The following is a 13,306-nucleotide window of genomic DNA, read 5'->3' on the forward strand; positions in this document are numbered from 1 at the left end:
GACCCATGTACCAGCTACTTGCTGGACATCCTGACTAGAAAGTCCCACTGGCATCTTCCACTCAACACACCCGCACCAGAGCCTATCTTTTTGCCGGGACCTGATCCTTCCAGTCATCCAAGCTAGAAACCTGGAAAGCAGCTTGACTCTTCCCTTTATCCCCTCCCCCACCAACCGAATTCGCCTTCTAATTCAGGGGTTCCCTGATCAGGGATGGATAAGAATCACCTGAGAACCATACCAGACTCTCAAGTTGGGGGATTGTATAATTTGTAAAAAACTCCTAGGTGATTTCGACATACACCCCCACACATTCCCATCCCCCAACCACCCTGAGAGAATTCATGATTGAATCCCCATCTCACCTTCCTCTCATGGGTGTTGTGGGGATCACATGAGATAATGGGGACGCAAAAGGTCTTTGTAAACTGCCAAGAGCTGGGTGCGTAGGATGTGAGGAATTATTGTTGGGGGCAGACAGCTGAGTGCCGGGAGGAAAGAACAGCGGCCTTCCCGTTCATGGAGGAAGGGGTACTGATGCCCATCTGGCCTGAGAAGGTGATGATCTGACCCCCTCCCTTCAGGAAATGCACTGTTTCTGCACCAATCAGGGCCACTCCATCCTCTACCAATGTGCTCGTTGCCGAGACAACAGGCAGCTTCCTGTTACCATAGCCACAAGTGCTACCTAGTAACCATGGTAACGCCCTGGCAGTCACAGTTGAGCAATTTCCTTTGGATCAAATTTGGGGGTGGGGTAGTGGGGAGGGCTTATTAAAAAAAAAAAAAGAGGAAAGGAAAACAGGCCAGGCCTGTACCAGCACAATCCCCCTCCCACCCAGGGCTCAGGTTCTTATACGCTCTGACACACCCACCCGCTGGTGGTGGAGCCCCTGCAGTGTACCAGGTTGTGGGTGGGGGCCGAGACACCGACAGGACTCAGGCTGCAGTCTAGAGGGGATGACAGATCAATCCAAGCAGATCAGGGCGAGCTGGACAGGTCTGGATTGGCCGGGACCAGGGACCAGGAGGAACGGGAACCGTCCCTGGGCATGGCCACCTGTGATTGTGGAGGAGAGACCAAGAGACAGAGCCATGGAGAGCAGAGAAACAAGGAGGATGAAGAAACACAAGAAGACAGAGATGATGAGAGAAAGAGACAGACCCAGAAAGGGGCAAGGAAAGAGAGATATACTGGTGGATACGGGAAGGAAACGAAGGGATACGGGGTCAGGAAGGAAACACAGGGAAGGCAGGGAGGAGTATGGCAGGGGAGGAGAAACGGGTAGAAGCCTGGGGTGGGGCGCAGTGAGCGTGAGCAAGACCATCATTATTTTATTAGTTCTTAAATAGATCCTGAGAATTTCTCTCTGGAACCTAGAGTGACAGGCACATGTGACAGCAGTGGTTTCCATGGCAGCTGCCTCCCCGGCTGGGTTTCTGGAGAGATGGAGCTCATCGGTGCTCTGGGGGACGCCCCTTTCCCCCTCCCCCCCTCCCCCACTCTTGAATGGAGCATGGGCCTCAGGTGGTATATACATGTCCCATAGACCTGAAAGACTCCAGCCTCCGAGAGTCTGGGCACCTAGGCTTTCCACCACTCGGGCATGCTGCCAGCATTTCCTGGGAAGAGCCCTGGGCTGGGCCCTTCATGGGAGACAGCAATGACCCCTAGGACTGTCCTCAGTGACTCATAGAGGGGAAGATGATGCCACCATTTCCTAAGAGCCCACTATGTACCAGGCCCTTTCTGGGACACTTTACATACATCGCCTCTAAATTCCTTCCAACTGCTCTGCAAGGTAATACCACTGTCCCCATCGTATAGCTAGGAAAGCTGAGGCTGAGGGAGTTAAATCACTTGTCAAGTTCACGTGGTGGGTAAGTGGTTGAGCTGGGATTTGTCCCCAGGTCTGTCTGCTGCTGAAATCCATGATTTTACATTGTCTGCTCAATTCCATTCTTAAGACATGAACACAAGTAACGAGGCATAGAGTGACCAGGGCCTTAGGAGGAGTGCAAGGGAGAGTGCTGTAGGAGAGGCTGACTCCAGCTGGAGAGGTTGACACAGGGAAAGCTTCACAGAGGAGGCAAAGTTTGACCTGGGCCTTGCAGGACTGGGGTCACTGGGTCCTGTGGCGATAATGGAAGAGATAGAGCTGGAGGCTGAGCGCTCCAGATGGCTGGGGGATGGAAAGGGAGCTGCAAGTCTGAAGAAGTCTGTGGCTCCGTCACTGGCAACTTCTCTAAGGTCTTTGAGCCTCAGCACCCACATTAGTAAAAAGGGGAATCATGATCCTACCTTGCAGTGTTGTGTTTGTTTTTAATCGAAGGGTGTAAAACTAAAAGGTAGCCAATGGCCAGACTGGGGAAGATTGTGAAAACCACAATAAGGAATTTTGACTCAATTATATTTCAAAGGCAACAGGGATCCAGGGAAGGATTTTAAGTAGGGAAAGATCCCATGAGCTGTCACTATGCAGAAAAAAAAGATTGGAAAGGGAAAGATCAGAGGTGGGAAGATCAATGATACAGGTAAGGGGTGAGGGTGACCTGGACCAGGGCAGAGGAATATGGACAGATTCAAGAGGTGGTTAGGGTGAATTAACAGGACTAAAATCCTATTGGATGTGGGAACTGAGGGAGAGAAGGAAATATTGGCTGACTTCTTGGTTTATGGCTTAGGTGTTGAGGAAATTGGCAGTTTGGGAGTTTGGAGATTCAGGGAAAATCCCAGGGGAGGAGCCCGAGAGGACAAGGACAGAGTTGGGAAGAGTGGTAGTTCTTCGGTCGCCACTGGGAAGTGGTTGGGGAGGACACCTGGGATTTAGGTCTGCTCTGTGTGACTGGAGGAGAAAGAGAGCTGTCTGCATGAACTACCTGAGCAGCTCTATCCTGCCTCATTCTTGCCACAGCCAGGGGAGAGATGTGGAAGTAGGGTGAGGTAACCCGGCTCCCCTTTGAGGAAAAGAGGGCATTGCCTTCTTGGCCAAGAATTTGTCATGGGACCTCAAGTGAGCTCCTGCCCTTGGCTGAGTACCTATTCCCTTGAGAGTTTCCCATGTAGATAGAGTCCAGGCCCACATCTGCTTCAGGGCCCAGCCCTAGAGGGGAAATCAAGGGAGAGAATGTCAGAAAGAAGAGAGAACAATCTATTCCAGGCATTAGAGTGGGGAAGGTTGGATGCAGCACAGACATACATGAGGCCGTGGTACTTTGGCCCCTGCCAGCAGAAAGGAAGGCAAAGCCCTACACTCTTTCCCTGCCTGCTTGATTCCTGCCTTGGGCTCAGCATTACCCTCTTTAGACACTTCTGTCTTGATGCCAACTATTTCTTACACTGAGCACTTGCTCTCTCAACCTCTTGAGAGCCCCCACCATGAGAAGAATTTATTAGGATTACTGGTGGGTCTACAGAGAGGTTTATAGATGCAGGGAAGAGAGAAGCAGAGACAAAGCAAACTTCACCATTTTCAGCTCTTTGTTGTACCTCACCCCCTCTTCTAATTCAATCCACTGCCAAGTCCCACTAGTTCTAGGATTTATATGAATACCCAAAATAGCTCTCAATATCTTCTCCTCCCCATTTCTGCCCTATCCTCAGCTCTAGGCCAGCATCATCAGTCAGCTGCACTCAAGCAACAGTGTCCTAAAGGATCATCTGCTTCCGATGTTGCTTCCTCTCTAACCCAACCGTCATACTGTAGCTGGACTGAGCTTTTAAAACCAGTCCCTTACTCTTCCATGATTAAAATCCACCCATGGTTCCCCATTGCAAGTCTCCCAACAAAGCCCAAGATCTTAAGATTGACAGTCCAAACTTGTGAGTCCTGCCTCCCTTGCTGCCCCAAATACACAATACTCTCCACTCATGTAGAGCCTTGGCCAACTTCATTGAACACCTTTCCTGCCAGTTCTCAGACTGTACCCAGAATTCCAGAAGTTGCCTTGTCTTTTAGCTTTCTAGACCCTCAAGTGTGATGAAATATGGTCAAATTAGGCTCAGGTAGCATTTCCTCTCTCTCCACTCCTGATGCTTCCTATATGTGCCCAGATGCAAACCGCACTGAAATGCAATGACTTATTTCTGGGCTGGAAAAGCTACTTGAGGGCAAAGGTTCTGATTTACTCACTAGGCACATGCTAGCACATACAGTGCCTTTGTGTGAGTTACAAAAAGGCTCTCCCCCAACTTTGTGGATGAATTAGAAAAAAAATGTGCCTCTTCTTTTGAGCTGACACAGCGTTGTGATAATATGCATGGCTTGGTCAATAGAGCATGGCTGAATTTTAGCTCCCACTTGCCCTTTCCACTCAAGCTGTTTTGTGCAGGGCACAACCTGCAAAAGCAAATGAACTCAGTTATGTCTGTCTCCTTCACAGTGTTTGAAGGGATGAACGCCCAAGGGAAAGGAGGTCATGAGCAGGGAGGGAGAAGTAGAGGGGCACCTTCTGGGCTAAGGTTGGTCTCTCCTTCTTTAGGTATATTTTGGAGCCTAGAATGAGGCTGTAAGAAGTAGCTTCAGCTTTATGGAAAAGAAGCTACAGAAGATGGGACAGACCACTGGGGTTTCAAGGAAGTCCTGAATAGGGAGTCGAGTTTTGATAGGTAATAGAAATTAGCAGGGGCATGTGGAAGGGAGCCAAAGGGAGGTCCCAGTCCTGTGGACACTATGAAATGTTCCTTAGGGGTTCAGGCTTTTTATTTGGGGAGACCCAACCTTTCCTGCTCCCATAGTGACAGTCCTGCCTGTCTTTAGTAGGAGCCCAGATTGAAGTCTTTCCCTGCTTCTCCAGCAGATGGCAGCTGTGCCCAGGACCCAAGGCCTACAGAGAGCTGGACACCCTCCTCCCTTCATGCTAGTGGGCCTGAGGCCAGGTGACTAAAGCTGCTGCTGCCCCTGGCAGGCCCAGAGGAAAGATTGATGGCACGGACATTGCTTGGGCTGGCCAACAGAGCCATCGATTTTCATTTAGGAGAATAATTAAATATTAATTTTCACTTTGTTAAGCTGGAGAAGGTGAATAAAGCCAATCCTGGCAGTACAAAGCCAAGGCCATGTTGGAAGCATCCAGATAAAAGGGTAGGAGAGGGCAGATGTACCCAGTCACCATCCCCTCCAGAACCTTAGACCCCGTCTACCACCAGCTTGGTGTAGGTAATAGTGTAGTGTGGTTAAGTGAATGAGTTCTGAAGCCAGACTACCTAGATCTTCCCAGATCTTCCTCCAAGTAGCCACATAACCTTGGGCAAGTCAATTGTTTCCTTTGACTGAGTTTCCTCATCTGTAAAATGGGAAGGCCAATAATACCTTCTTCATAGAGGATTAAATGACTTTGAACAGGCAAAATGCTAGGAACACTGTCTGGAATCAACAAATGCTATTACTATTATTATGTCTCTTTTCTCCTTCAGAAATTATTCCACTAGGCTAGAGCGTCGTAGGTCTTATCTCAGGTGCCCTCAGCCTTATATGGTCCTCCCTCCATGGAGCCATGTGGCTGGTTGAAGAGGGTTGTTTTTTTGTTTTGTTCTGTTTTTTTAAATCCCAAGTTCATCTTAATTTTTTCAGTGCTCCCATTTGCTTTTAGGATAAAGTCCAAATCCCTTAGCCTGGTATCCAAAGTTTCCTCTTCCACCACTGCCCTCTGGTGGATCTTCTCTCTGGCCTGGCCCATGCTCACATGGGCCCTCCTCCACACTCCCAACCCCCTTTCACACCCATCTTGTTCCTTCTGTCTCTGCACCTTTACCATGCGGTTTCCCACATGGAATGTTACAGTTTGTCTCAGTGACTTTCAATTTTAGCAGCAGAAGTCATTTACTCTCATGGCTGGATGAGTAATAACTTCTACTACTACCCCTACAAATGCTGCTGTTACTATTACTACTACTACCACCAGCAGCTAACCTGTATTGAGTGCTTGTTGTATATCAAGAACTGTGCTGGGGGATCCCTGGGTGGCTCAGCGGTTTAGCGTCTGCCTTTGGCCCAGGGCGTGATGCTGGAGTCCCGGGATCGAGTCCCACATCGGGCTTCCTGCATGGAGCCTGCTTCTTCCTCTGCCTGTGTCTCTGCCTCTCTCTCTCTCTCTGTCTCTCATAAATAAATAAAATCTTAAAAAAAAACTGTGCTAAATACTTTACATGAGTTCGTTCACTTAATTATTATAACAATTCTATTAATTTAGTTTTACATATGAGGATGCTCAGGCCTAGAAGTAAAGACTTTCCCAAGGTCACACACAGAATTAGGGAGTGGTAGGGCCTGGATCCACACCCAGGTCTTTCTGACTCCAGAGTCTACACACAAGAGTCTTGGTGAGGGTAATATATTGGTGTTATTTGACGCTAGGTCTTCAAGAGTGAGCCTCATGTTGCTTCAGTTACTGGGATTGGTCCTACCGCCTGATGGTCCGCTAACAACTTGATCAGCTCTAGGTAAAGCTGGTGCCGTTGCTGGACAGCTCCAATTCAGAGAAGTGATTCTTTATACTGAGCTGAAATTAGAGTGCCTGTTCCTTTTACCACTGATCCTGATCCTGCCCTCTAAAGCCACCCATAGAAAACCAAATCCCTCTTCAGAAACGGAAGATGGTTGCCCCTACCTCGACAGTAATATTTATTGAGCTCTTACTCTGTGTCGGGTATTTCCTAAGCCTCAATTAATCTTCATGATAGCACAGTTGAGCTAAGTGTTAGTATAACCCACTCCTTATAGATGAGGAAATTGAAGCTCAAGAATCTAAGTAGTGTATCTAGAGACACAGAACTGGTAAATGACAAATCTGGGATTCAAATCTAGGTCTGTGATACTCAAAAAGTAGTCTTTTTAATAATTATTTTTATGATGCCTCCCTACTAAAGTCCCCATAAAACCTATCTTCTCCAGCCAAATATCTCCAATTTCTTCAAACCATCATCCATGACATATATTTTATGTCCCTATCCCATCCTGGTCTCTTTCTGATAGGCTAGTGATCCTCTTAAGTCTGAGGCTTAAAACTGGATATAGTCTCAGGCTTGGCCCATCCAGGGCATTTGCATAGTGCTCTTGTTATAGACACAGCACTCCTTTGACAAGATAAGATGAGACTCTGTCATATGATTTGCTCTTGGTGAACCCACTCTAGTTCCTAACAATCACCACTCCCTTCCTGCCACATGGTCTGTAGGTCCCATTTTGCTTTTTGTCCACTGATTAGCCATTAGCTAAGGCCATACTAGGGGCCATTGATATATAATGGCCTAAAATCAGGTCCTCTTAGCTTTAACCGCGTGTTTGTGAGGAAAAGAGGGAAAGCAATCTTGATGAGTCAAGGCACCCAAAAAAACATTACAGGAAGAGGACAGAGGGAAGTGCTCTTAAGGACCCTAGAACAGGAAAAAATAGAATGCCAGCCCAGCAGAGTCTCTACCCCATGTATCTGCTTATATTCTCACACCAGGGACAAATGGCACATTAAGCCATGATTTTAGCCAAGGTTGACAAATTCTAGCGTAGCCCACAACACTGATGCCTCTCTGAAAAGATAGGATGAATACTTGGCCCGAGTGTTAAGTCCATTTCTTTGAGTCAGAAGACTAAATATAACAAAGAACCTACAGCTAGCTGTCCAGGGCACAGTGAAGCTCCCTCCTAGAGAGGTGGTTCTGCTTCTAGTTCCTTGTCCCAACCCAGCCCCTACATGCTACTTTGGCATGCACACAGGGCATGTTCCCAGCCTGAGGTGATCCCCACCCCCCAACCCGGGTGGACTTACCCCTGGCAGGGTCTTCTGCTCGTGCAGTGCACTCTGGGCCTTGAGAGCAGAGTCCCGGGCGCAGTAGGTGAGGAAGGCACAGCCTGGGGAGGAAGAGGCTGGCTCAGGGGGTTTCCTGAAACCCCCAAATACTCTTCCTGGAAAGACCCCATTAAGTGACAAACTCAAGGCCACTCTCCGTTAACAAGGGCACTGCTCTGAGAAGCCTTCTCTGCCTCCCACCTTCTCTGAAGGGAGAGGCTTCATGTGTCTGAGTCCTAGACTCTGGCTCTCTCTCATTTGCTTCTGGCTTCTTGCCTAGGGAACATGTGTACCCACATCCAGCCACATGTTCATACAATCCCACATCTCCCCTCCCCACTCCAGCCCTAAGTCCGGTTGGGGTTAAACCTTCCTAAGCGGCTTTGCCTTCAGCTTTAACCCCGGCCTCCCCCTTCCTTTTTGAATTCATACTCACAGACTCTCCTAGAGTCAGCCTCAATTCCTTCCCAACTCAGTTTCAGATGGGAGGAGGCAAAAAGGAGGAGGAGGGTTGGGAGCCAAGCCCAGGACTCCACAACTTCTTCTTAAGGCCTCCCTCCTCCAAGTTTGAAGCTGAGGAATGGGTTAATTTGAGGCTTGAATGATGGGGCTACTTTAAGGACTTTCTGCAGAGAGGACCTTTCAGGGACCTCCAATCCTATCCAAGGAGCTTGATCTGTTTGGTCTCCCAGTGCTCCCAGTGCTTCAAGATAGGGCCTGTTAAAGGGTTATTGTGCCCCCAAATCTTACTTCTCTAAAAGAGCCAGTAGTTCTGGGACAGAGAAGGAGAAGTCCTACTTCTCTTTAGGTTCAGCCTCAGAAACTGTAGCCTGCTAGGAAGCACTGAGGCAAGGATCTCCTCCTTTCCAACAGCCATTGAGCACTCACTCATTCAGAAAATATTTGTTGAATACTTACTTATTATGGTGGGGCATTATAATGGGCTTGGGAATGAAGTGATAACAAGACAGACACATTCCCTGCTCTCACGGGGATTATGTGAAGAATCATGAGGGGCAATAATTTGAGTCCAAAGGGTTGTGGAATGCTTCAAAGAACACATGGAGTCCTCAATAACAAATAGGGCTTAACCACAAGAAGTGTGGTGATTATTTAAGGCTGAGGGAATAGTCCGTATAAAGACTGAGGCAAGAATTTGGTGTCTTGGGGAAATGGGTGGAAGACTAGTTTGGTTGGAGACTGGTGAAAGGAGGCAGAGTGGGCAGTGAGGTGTGCAGGGATCAGGTCACCTATAACCGTGTACACCTCAGTTGGATTTTGAACTTTCCCCTAAGAGCAATGAAGAACCACTAAAGGATTTTAAGCGGGGATCTGACATGGTAAGATCTATGCTTTCAAAAAGAGCCTTCTGAGTGTAGAAAGGAGAAAGGAGGAAGAGAAAGTGGATGTGAGAAGCTATTAGGAACTTCGTGAAGTTTTCCATTTAGACCTCAACAGACTAGTGAGGCAAATGGGAACTTTTTCTCTGATGTCTTCTGTGTGGCTGCCCCCTTAAGGTGTATGGCTCCCCAGTAGTCATTGAATTAAAGGGACCTTAGAGAACACCTGGGACAAACTCTCATTGTATCACTAGGGAAACTGAACCCAGAGAGTGTGTCAGTAGCAGAATAGGGGTTGGAATCTTCTAATTCCTAGGCTGATGTTGTTTTCAAAGCACTGCGGCTGACACCCTCAGTACCCCGCCATCAAAAGGAAAATGAGTCACTCTGGCTTTTGGATATCACTGTTGTTGGGGAGAAAGTGAGGGAGATGTTGACGTGGAGACCCTCCCGAATCATCTTGCAAGCAACTTTGCCTTGGAGAAAGAACTTCGGGTTGCTTTGGAGATAAATCACCAAACACCTGATTTTGCTTACATCTCTGCTCCATCTTCTGCCACTAAGCCATATCAGCTGACGTCAGAACTGGGCAGGGCCTGGGCCCCATCTGAAAGACTCAAGGGCCCAGTTGCTGCCCAAAGGAGCCCCACGTGGACTACCCGGGATAGCGGGTGGAAGAAGGAGGGGGGGTGGAAAGACAGAGGAGCATGGCTTGAGGGAGAGACAAATGAAAATATAAAATAGGTAGAATTAGTGCTAAATGGAGAGGGAGAAAAAGGATGAGGGAATAGTCCAGAGACTCTGATGGTATTCGAATGAGAAGAGTGAGGATTAAAGGTATCTTATACACTTCCCTTATTGTACAGATGGCCCAGAAAGACTAGCTTGTGCTTACATACGGAAATAAATGTCTAGAAAATAAGAAAGCAAGTAGCTATGGATGGATGGACAGCCAGGCAGTTGGACCGCATTAGAAGGAATCTGGATGGTACAGTTTTACTCTTTCATGCTCCCTTGAAAGTAACCCCACCCCAAAGTGTGGAAGATGCACCGCTATCTCGCTGGTCCCAGATCTTCTATGGGTATTTTCGTGAAGCCCCAGTGTAAGTGTGCCTAGGAATTTCCCACGGCCTCCCAGTTGAAAAGAGGTGGCAGCCTGATTCCTGTTCTCAGCCCCTGGGAAAGTATCTTTAGCTGCTACCCAGGGCCTAGCACTTTTCTCCCAGGAAAATCATGGAGGATAGTTGGTGACCCTTCCCCCTCAAATCCTGAAACCAAAGCATGGTGAAGATGGGGAGCGGTAGAGGTGTTTCTCCTCAAATAATTTCCTTCCCCTGCCCATGTATGACATGTGACTCTGGCTCTCTTACTCCAGCCCAGCCTGGACAGACTTTTCTGCATGTAAACAAGCCTCCTCCCTCTCTCTACAGGAAGAAAGGGGTGTGGCTGGACAGGACTGTGGTGCCTGTCTCTCTAGCAAGGGCAGGGAGAAAATCCCTTCCGCCTCCTCGACCTGACCCACCCTGAGGCTCTGGTCCACAGGCTCTGCTCCAGGACCAGCCTGTGAAGGAAGGAAAGCAGGTGGCCATAAAAAGGATTGGGGAAGGGTAAAGATGAGGCACCAGAGTGGGGGAGATTAGAGGATAAAAGAAGTGTGGGTTCAGCTGACAGGAAACCTGAAACGAGGGGGGCAACATGGTGGCAGATTTTTCCCAGCTCAGGTCAGCGTTCTGGACTCAAGTCAGAAGAAGCAGTGTTGGAATTCTAGCAGGGGGCTGGAGAGATTGGGTTATTGTTGAATATAAGGGTAGAATTTGGAGCCGAGAGCTTCCTGGGCGGGGGGGGGGGGGGGAAGGGGGGGGGGATTGGATTTTGTGAGTTAGCCAGGCCTGGATTCTTAGGAAAGGAAGAATTTGGGCTTGAGGGGGTGGTGGTTAGGTTAGCAGTCTGCATCAAAGGAAGGCTCTGTGAGGGTGGCTGGGCTTGGAGGCTACAACGAGGGGTACGAGTCCAGGACGTGTGTGCAGGTGGTGAGGCCTGAGTGGGCTGGCACCAGACTGGGGCAGGAGGTCAGAAATGATTGGGTCCGGGGCTTGGGAGATTGAGGGTGTTGGAGACCCAAAGGTCAAACAAGTTTCCAAATCCGAGGATTTGGGATGTCTGACGAGAGGGATGGAAGGAGGTCCAACTGAAAGGTCAGGACTGTTGGGAGGTGAGAGGTGAAGGGGAGGGGGGGGAGTTAGAGGTTAGAGTGGAGAACGTGTCAGGGGATGAGAGTGATGATCAGTGGGAGGATGTGAGCGAGAAAATTCTGGGTTGGGGGGGTTCTGTGGCCCGGGGAGGAGGTAGGGCTGGAGCGGGGCTGGTACCGGACTGACTCTAGGCAGGGCTGAGGCTGGGGCTGCAGGTGGAGGCTGGGGTTCGGGCCGGGCCCACTCTCATCGGATTGGGGCAGGGCAGGGCAGGGCAGGGCTGGGCTGGGCTGGGCTGGGCTGACCCCGCGCACCTTTGTGGAGGCCGGTGAGCCGGTCCTTCAGCACCGTCAGCTCGTAGATGCGGCCGAATTCCTCGAACAGCGGCTTGAGGTCCTGCTCGTCCAAGCCCCGCGGGATCTGCCCCACGAAGAGCTTGATGGCGTCGTGGTCCTTCATGGGCACGGCCGGACCCGCGTTCAGCCCGCTCATGCCGAGGCCGCTGTCCGCGGTGCTGAAGCCCAGGCGCGGGCCGGGGCCGGCGGGCGGCGCAGAGCCTCCGGGCGCCGCGGCCATGTCCCCGCCCGGTGCGCCCTCCCGCCGGGCCCGCCGTCCCCTCCCCGGACCGGTGGCGAGGGCCAGGGGGGAGGGGGCGGGGTCCGGGCCGGGGGCGTAGAGGGGGTGGGGCGGCCCGGGAGGGGGCGGGGCCGGGGGCGGGGCCGGGCGGCGGCGGCGGCGGCGGCGGCGGCGGCGGCGGCGGCGGCGGGACGCTGGGGTCTGGGCCGAGGTCCCCGCGCGGCGCTCCGCGGGCTCCCGCCCGAGCTCTCCCGGAGCCGAGCCCCGCGCCCCAGCCCCCGTGCTTGGTGACGTCAGGCAGCCGGCCGCCGAGGCTACGCAAGTGATTTGCATAATGAGGACGCAGCGACCAATCAGCGTCGGAGCTGCCCGGGCTCGGCCGGGGGCGGGAGGGGCGGCGGGGCTCACGCGCTCGCGTTCGCCATGGCAACCGGACCCTCGGACGCCCCGAGCGCGCCCAGGCTGTGCGGGCGTGGCCGCGGGGGGCAGGAGCTTCGTCATGCGTGCGGCCGTCTGCGGGGCCGAGCTGCGGAGCCGCACGGGGACCCGGTCGGTCGCTCCCCCCCGCCCCCCCCGCAGCCAGCTCCCGAGCCGCTCCCCGAGCCGCTCCCACCCGCCCCGCAGCATCCCTCCCTTCCGCGTCTGCGCTTCCTGAGCCCCGAACCTCAAGCACGTTCGTTCCCCCCCTCCCCTCCCCCCCCACAAAGTAAAAGTGAAAACGAATTCTGTAACGAGACACGAAAGAATAAAACAGAACTCCCGACCGCTCCTCGGACGCGGAGAGCGAGGCAACTTCTTAGATCAGCCCTATTTGCTCGGTGGCCTCTTGCATCCCATTCCGTGAGCTCCTTTGCAGGAAAAGGGAGCTGCGGGTCTGAGGGTCAGGAGGGTTAGGATGGGGGGGGAGGGGCCCTAACGTGGGCTGGGCCCAGGGTAAGAGGAGAAAGGGAAACAGACACACCGTGTGTCTAAATATTGAAAAGATACAAATCAAGTTACAGTTTGTTGCATTTTTTCGCCTCTTATTTTCACAAATACACGTTTACAGTAAAAATGAAAAAAGAGCACCGGGGAGGCTCTGGTCCTGACCCTGGAGTCCTGGGATCGAATCCTGCATCGAGCTCCCTGCATGGAGCCTGCTTCTCCCTCTGCCTGTGTCTCTGCCTCTCTCTGTGTGTCTTCCATGATTAAATAACTAAAACCTTTAAAAAATTTAAAAAAAATGAAAAGTATGTGTAAAGGTGTCTTTTTATATGGCTAAAAGTTGGCAAAAGTATCAGAGCCGATGGAATCCCATTATTCTTGTTTATGTCTGAATGTTCTCTTGATAGGCTAGTGATGTTTGAACGGAAGAATCAATAGGGATAAATAGTTTATAAATTCTATAATTATTTCATAGAACTTTGCTCTGCT

General features: G+C 50.9%; 1 protein-coding gene and 1 long non-coding RNA gene across 9 annotated transcripts in view; one reads left to right on the top strand and one right to left on the bottom strand.

Annotated features, from left to right (window-relative positions):
• CELF6 (CUGBP Elav-like family member 6) overlaps positions 1-11,956 on the bottom strand; it is a 30,082-nt gene extending 18,126 nt beyond the window's left edge. For 2 of the 8 annotated variants that reach the window (XM_077881773.1, XM_077881772.1), the window contains exons 1-2: positions 11,632-11,918; positions 7,765-7,847 (exon numbers count right to left, since the gene is read on the bottom strand). In XM_077881773.1, coding sequence (XP_077737899.1) covers positions 7,765-7,847; positions 11,632-11,893 — 345 coding nt within the window. In that variant the 5' untranslated portion in view covers positions 11,894-11,918. Of the gene's footprint in view, positions 1-7,764; positions 7,848-11,631 lie in introns of all 8 variants that reach the window. The other 6 variants (XM_077881770.1, XM_077881769.1, XR_013370543.1 and 3 more) reach the window with 5 other exon arrangements.
• Positions 11,957-12,355: 399 nt separating this feature from the next.
• On the top strand, positions 12,356-13,122 carry LOC144303501 (uncharacterized). Its single transcript, XR_013370547.1, has 2 exons — positions 12,356-12,733; positions 12,942-13,122. It is a non-coding gene; the product is annotated as an uncharacterized LOC144303501 (long non-coding RNA).
• The last annotated feature ends 184 nt before the right edge of the window (positions 13,123-13,306 follow it).

The sequence above is a fragment of the Canis aureus genome, chromosome 32, assembly GCF_053574225.1.
Source record: "Canis aureus isolate CA01 chromosome 32, VMU_Caureus_v.1.0, whole genome shotgun sequence".
Lineage (NCBI taxonomy): Eukaryota > Metazoa > Chordata > Mammalia > Carnivora > Canidae > Canis > Canis aureus.